The sequence below is a fragment of the Prosopis cineraria genome, unplaced genomic scaffold (assembly GCF_029017545.1).
Source record: "Prosopis cineraria cultivar Desert tree isolate PC_DT_omini unplaced genomic scaffold, ASM2901754v1 PC1, whole genome shotgun sequence".
In the NCBI taxonomy this organism is placed as follows: domain Eukaryota; kingdom Viridiplantae; phylum Streptophyta; class Magnoliopsida; order Fabales; family Fabaceae; genus Prosopis; species Prosopis cineraria.
The window spans coordinates 22,363,844-22,371,274 of NW_026555332.1; the positions used below are offsets into that span (position 1 = coordinate 22,363,844).

Sequence of the window (7,431 nt, forward strand, 5' to 3'; positions counted from 1 at the left end):
TATGTGTTGAATGAAACTTGGTTACTAAGTGGTTGTGCTCACCCCTCAATTCTCATTATTTTCAGGACCTAGCTCATAGATTCGAGTCAAGAAAAACATACAGAGGCCTACGATTGTGGAGTAATCCTCTATATGCCTCTCTTTTGTTACTTCCATGTGTATTTGTTAATGTAATTGCCAACTAGGATCATTTGATATGATTTATGCACTACTTGCATGATGTTGTATATAACTAGTGTATTTTACACCCTGAGTTAGAGAGTTTTAGTTGTAAACTTGTGGATAGGGCTGAAATACTTGTGCAAGTAGAAACATATGTATTTTGAGAGATTTGGAATGAAATCGATGATTTTGTGTAATATTTCCTCCCCTTTTATGTTTTGTGAAATTCAGGTTTGAGTAATGATTTTGTGATGTAAGTGTTTTTGATTGTGTGTGGTGCATTGCACAAGTCTGCAAGAGTCTATTGAGTGTGATTGGATGGTGGGTGTGGGCTATTGGCACATGTAGTTAAGTTGGGAAACCCCATTTGTGAAATTTAGTGAAAAGTGGTCAAATGAGTTTTGATGTCCAACTTTTTATAGAAAATGAATTTGAATGAAAAACTAATATCATTAGCTAGAGCTAGGAGAAAGTTCCATGTAGATACTAAAACCAACTCAATAGGACGTTGGACGGAGATTTGGGACGCGTCGGAAGTTCAGTTCCTGTGCTGTAAAATGACAGCACTAATGTTGTCAAATTTCATGCAATGCACCGTGGTGCATGGCACAAAGAAGCCAAGCTGCAGCGCACATGCCGTAAGCCACGGTGCACATAACATTTTCTACATAAAATCTGTTTTTGAGTTTTAAAACTCATTATTTTGGGTCCCAATTGACTTTCTAGCTTCCACTTTACTTTCAAAACATTGATATGGACTTATTAAATAATGTTTGAGATTTGAATTATTGAAATTGTGATTCTTTTGAAAGAATTTGATAATTTCTTTTATAAAACCTTACAATTTGACCTCTTGGTCATTATAGTTTGATTACAATCTGGTCTCTTTGGATCTTACACAAACCACTATTTATATGCCATAATTTATTTTTTTTTAAAATGCTACTTCACTTATTTTGTACTCATCAATAACTCAAAACTCCATAGCTAATAGTGGTGGGATTAATTTACAAAAAATAGTAAAACTTGAATCTAACACATCTATATATTTGAGATTATTTAGAGATTCTAAATTAAATTTAAATTAATCTTGTGCATACCCTAATTTTCTTTTATCACGCATTTCTTTAATTAATCAAATCCTCTTATGTCTTTCCTATGATTGGAATGTGTATATAACTCATGGCAATAGGCTTTTTGGTTGTTCATTACAAATATTAATTAGTTAATGTCAGATCAGTTCATTTAAGTTCGTAAATGAGAGCTAGGTTTAAGGTTCAGGCACATTAATGCTTATTCGGGCTTTGCCCCAATAAGCTTAAAAATAAATAGATTGGCAAGTCATACATGTGTGTGCGTGTACACACACACACACACACACACACAATTTATTAATATTAAAAAAATAGGAGGGAGATAATCAAAATTTTGATAAAAAAGAGTAAGAATGTTAATAAAGGAAACTATAATCTAGTATTTTAATTGGTTGATATTTAATTGTTTATGGTTTAATTTTGTTTCTATTTTCATATATATATATATATATATATATTTTGAAGACAATTTTTAAAAAAGCAATTCAAAGGGCTTGAGGCTCTTGGGATGACTCTAAACTATTGAGCTTTGCAAAAAGTACGATTTTTGAGTAGTTAAGTATTTTTAGTTTGATTCTTTTAAACTCGGGCTAATTTTGATTCATTTACCCACCTCTACTCACTAAATTATAACAAGTTATGTGAATAAATGTAGTTATAAAAAAACTTACAAATTATGTATTGACAAAATAATCACATCAAAAGAAAAAAATATATATATCAAGAGATCATTTTAAAATATATAAAGACATAATAAGAATGTGCAAATTACCTTTCTATTCCATGGGAATTCAACTTTTCTCAAAAGCCATAGGTTCCATTTGAATTGCCATTAATTTTATTCTCTCTTTTAGATCTTCTAGCATTTTCTACTTTTTCCCCTGCTATGTGTATACTTCACACCAATCTTAGGAGTTGGATTCCTTTTGTTGACATAAATATCTTTTCTCTCTCAACACAATCAATTAATGTTCATTTTGATTTGTTCAATTCTTTAACTACAACTAGAACCTCAAAATAAAAAGAAAACATCAATTTTGTATATAAAAATGAATTATTACTCAAAGGCAAATAGATTAAAAACAAATCTATCGCATATCATTTTATTGTTAGCAAGTTTCAATAAGATAATAAAGAGATCCTTTAACATTAGTTGGAAATAACCAAAAAAATAAATAGAACAATATATGTAATAGATTTGTTTTTAATTCATTTACTATCAGGTAATAACTCATTGTTACTCACAGAATTGGTGGCATGGTTCCTTTTGAAGATATACTATTTTATAAGATTTTAGTTTTGCTTTTTGGAAAATATGCTTGACCTTAATTTCTTTCAAATGGGAATATGAATGTTCACATTAGTCATGCGAATGAGTTCCATTCATATTTAGATAGCCATTATTTTTGTTCACTCTTTCGTGAAGGGTGTGCGTCATAGAAGTCCTAGGAATTGCATTTATGTTTTGTACTTTTTTCTCCTTTCCTAAAGGAACCAATGACTCATCATAAGTCACTTTTGTTTTAAAAAAACAAATTGATGGAGCTTGTAACTAACTTTCACATGAGATGAACTAATAATTACTATTTTTTTCTAATTTTATACTAATACAATTTTCTTATGAGCATGATAAGTGTGTCAAAATTGACACAAACAACTCATTTGCTAAATTAATGCATATGACACTACAAATAGTATGCCTAAAAGCTAAGATCTTACCCTGAAAATGGTCCATTGCAAATAAGGAGGTATTTGTTGTAATAACCGAGCCACCATTTAACAAAGGCTATGGAAACAAGAGTTTGATTTATTTAATTTTTTAACTACAACTAAAGCTATAAAAAAAAAATCACCAATTCTGTGTGTAACAATGAGTTATTACTTGATGGTAAATGGATTAAAAACAAATCTATTACATATATTGTTCCATTTATTTTATTTCTATCTCCAAATAATGTTAAAGTATCTCTTTATTTTCTAGTTGAAATTTGCTAACGATAAAATGATGTGATAGATTTGTTTTTAATCCATTTACCTTCAATATAATAACTCATTTTTGTATATAGAATTGGTGTTTCCCTTTTATTTTGAGGCTCTAGTTGTAGTTAGAAAATTAATTGATTGTGTCCAAAGAGAAAAAATATTTTGTAGAATGTCATATAAAAGGAATCCAACTCGTAGGATTGATGTGAAGTGCACACACATGAAGGGAAAAAGTAGAAAATGCTACAAGACCTAGAAAAGAGAATAAAATTAATGGCAATCCAAATGGAACCTATGACTTTTGAGAAAAGTTTAATTCCAATGGAAAAGAAAGGTAATTCGGACATTCTTGTTATCTCATCATATATTTTAAAATAATCTCTTGATATATATATATATATATATATTCTTTTCTTTTGATGTGATGATTTTTGTCGATATAATTTGCAAGTATTTTTATAACAACATTCATATATATATATATATATATATAAATCATGTTATAACTTGGTGAGTAAGAGTGGGAAAATGAATCAAAATCAGCCTGAGTTTAAAAAAAATCAAGTAAAATAAATTAAACCATTCAAAATTAAATATTAACCAAATAAAATACTAGATTAGGGTTTACTTTTTTAACATTCTCAATCTTTTTTAAAAAAATTGGATTTTCTCCGTCCTCATTTTTAAATATTAATAATTTTTTTAAAATATCAATGTCTCTATTTGTGTGTGTTAAATTTTTTTATAAATATCTCTATCTTTGTGAGCATGTGTGTCCAAATTACCTTAAACCTAGCCCTCCATTTAAACAAACTTAAATGAGTCGATCTGAGAGGGATCAACCTGTTCTAATAGAACTACATTAGATCTAACAGGAATTAACATGTTCTAACGTAACTACCTACACCAACATAAACCTTTTTAACCAAAAAATTGTCAAAATGAAACTATATGCAAAATCTTTCATCAAATAAATTATTTGCAAAATAAAAATAGGACATCATAAAGAAGTATACTCTTAAATGATCGATTATTAATACATAGTAATTGATAGTAGAATAAACTTTATATTCCAAAGTGAAAAATAATAAAGCTGAACTTGTAGGAATATAATTTTTTTGCCAATTGGAATATAATTTATTATAATACATTTGATATAAAATGAAAACAATTAGATATACCTATATTCTTTTGATCCTATTTACAGGGCAAATAGAGAAAAAAAAATTGGTCTTATTTATAGGTTAGTTGCCACTTTTTAATAATCTTCTTTATATTTGTAATGAACAACCAAAACTCTCATGGCCATAAGTTACATACACATTCGCATAATGGGAAAGACATAAGAGGATTCAATTAATTGAAGAAATGCATGATATAAGAAAATTAGGATATTGACAAAATTGATTTAAATTTAGAATCTCTAAACAATGTCAAATGTATAAATGTGTCAGATTCAAGTTTTAATATTTGTTTTAAATTAATCTCGCTACTATTTGTTGTGAAGTTCTGAGTTATTTATGAGTATAGTACAGTAAGTGAAATAGCATTTAAAAAAAAAAATTCAATTATGGCATATAAATAGCGGTGTATACAAGTGTATGGAATACATAATAGTTTTGTTGGCAAAATAATACAAAATTTTTTATCCTCAATTAAATTATTATTTCATAGAATGTGATGCATTAATTAATTATAATGTATTATATTTCAAACTTTATCTTCTTCTCATAAATCGTAAATAGCTTGTAGATTGTTAATTCTAGCAATATAACAAATAAATAATTATTTACGATATACTACTGGTATAGATTTAAATTTTTAGAATGATTCATTGTCTAAGTTTTAGAGAATAAAAGAATATTGCCATGTAGTAAATAGAGGTCAGTCTAGCTAGTTGGTAAGGATGTAGCTTATGACTCATAAAAGGTCACGGGACTAAATCCTACCACCTAGAAAACAATCTTGTTGATAAGTGATCTATAAGCACTTTTGACCCAACTCACCAAAATTGTTTTATAATTTCTATATAACAAACAAAGAATATCATTGGGTTTGGTTTTGATGAGCATTTGGACTATCCAAATTAAATAGCGTAGATTTAATTTAAATAGTCTAATTTAATATGAATTTTTTTATAATTTTTATAAATTGACTATCCAGATATAGTTATTCAAATTAAATCTATGTTGTTAAAATTGATGATAAGATAAATTTATTAAATTCTTATAATGTTTATTTCAATAAATATAGAATAAAACCAATAAATCTAGACATATTGTTATTGTGAACAATCCACATGCTCCATCACCATGCCATGCATGCATGATACTCTATATAAGTAACAATAAGAGCTTCATGGATCCACAACACAGACCAAGCGATCAAAAGAGGGCATTCAAAAACAATCATTGAGTGATAGTTTAAATATATGTTTTCCAAAAAAGGGAAACCATGGGAACAGCGTTATCAACCATAGTAGAAGTAATGGAAGAAAAAAGGAAAAGGGAGGAAGAAGAAGAAAGGAAAAGGGAGGAAGAGAGGAGGAAGGAAGAAGAAAGGAAGAGGGAGGAAGAGAGGAGGAAGGAAGAAGAAAGGAAGAGGGAGGAAGAGAGGAGGAAGGAAGAAGAAAGGAAGAGGGAGGAAGTGAGGAGGAAGGAAGAAGCTAAAAAAAGAAAAAGGGAGGAGGAGAAGAAAAAAATAATGGAAATGATAGATAGAATAATTGATAAACAGATTAAAAAGGCTGACAAAAAGATTGGTCACTTCCTCAACAGTGTCAGTAATGACCCTGGCAACGGAGGCCATGGCTTTGATAGCGGTAGTAGTAGTAGCAACACTAATAATGATATCGAATATGAAAATGGGAAGAAGACGACAAATAGTAGTGCTGACATTGACAAGAAGACAAAAAAGAATGATGACAATGCAAACCATACTGGCAGTGACACTGACAAGAAGACAAAGAAGAACGAGGACCAAGCAAACCATAGTGGCACTGATATTGACAAGGCAAGTCTATTATATGTGTTTGTCTTTAATTAATTACCTAGTGTCACATTAATAATTGGATTTGAATTAGTTGAGTAGCTTAAATTCACTTTTTTAATAAGTGTTTCAATTATAATCATTGAATTTTTCAATCATACTTTATTAATAACTCAAAACAATCATGATAATAAGAACAAATCCTCATCTCTTCCAAAACTTTGAGATTTAGTATATTTTAATATTATATGACAAAATATAGTATTTGTTAGTTGTTATCATACCATGAAAAACACTCATTAAGTGAGTCGATTTAGATTGGTCATGAGATCTAAATCGTGAGATTTGAATGATTCATGACTTATTAATAAAGTATGATTTGTTACACAATATTGTTTATAGTACATCGAGAGGTTCATGTTTGTGTACTTAATAACCACAGTTTATTTGTATTTTGCTTTGACTACAGAAGAAGAAGAAAGGGGAAGTGTGGATTAAGACGAAGATAGAGCCTTAAAAGGAACTAAATGCATGCATGCATGCATACAGTGTGTGTGTATTCCAACTAGCTAGCTTTGTAGCTCCAACATAACAATACTATTGGAGGAAGTGCTTTTTATGTAAGTTATTTTAGATATTTTACATCAGTTTAAAAGTGGTTGTCATACATTTTGTGGTGGAAAGTATGACTTTCCATATCAGTTATTTCCACATCAACATGAAAGGTGAGACATTCCATGTCAGTTAAACAACTACTTGATGTTGAATGTCTACTTTCCACATCGGTTAATTATTTTAACCGACGTGGAAAGTCTTATTTTTTTTCTCAATGTCCAGTTCATTTTCTAACACATCCATGATATAAACGCGTAAATTGTCAAGAATATATCTAGTAGGTAAAAATAGCTAGCTAGCCAACAGAATCAAGTAGATATACACATAACTAGCATAATATTTGTCCATGCTAATTGTAATTAACGTGATATTTTCCCACTATATCTATAATCTAATCAATATACATATCTGTTCAACTAACAACTTGGCAATCTCTCACATTGAAAAGTGCTCTTGAAGAATTTGATGAGCCAATATTTCTCAAATGTCATCAATCTCCTAATCATTATAGGGATCCAAATTATTAAAAATCTAAATAATAAAATCATTCAAATTAATACTAGGGAACATGATAATAACATCCGTTTAA

The 7,431-nt window shown here is 29.1% G+C and overlaps 1 protein-coding gene across 1 annotated transcript; it reads left to right on the forward strand.

The window, feature by feature from the left end:
* The first annotated feature begins 5,630 nt into the window (after nt 1-5,630).
* On the forward strand, nt 5,631-6,894 carry LOC129306758 (uncharacterized). The gene is made up of 2 exons (XM_054947492.1): nt 5,631-6,251; nt 6,697-6,894. Exons 1-2 carry the CDS (start codon nt 5,694-5,696, stop codon nt 6,742-6,744), a joined length of 606 nt encoding a protein of 201 aa, XP_054803467.1. The 5' UTR covers nt 5,631-5,693; the 3' UTR covers nt 6,745-6,894.
* Nucleotides 6,895-7,431: the final 537 nt, after the last annotated feature.

Bases quoted from the DNA above. Each gene is read 5' to 3' on its own strand.
- LOC129306758 (XM_054947492.1), top strand. From the start codon at position 5,694: ATGGGAACAGCGTTATCAACCATAGTAGAAGTAATGGAAGAAAAAAGG. The intron at 6,252-6,696 runs GCAAGTCTATTA...CTTTGACTACAG, and splicing joins GTGGCACTGATATTGACAAG to AAGAAGAAGAAAGGGGAAGT.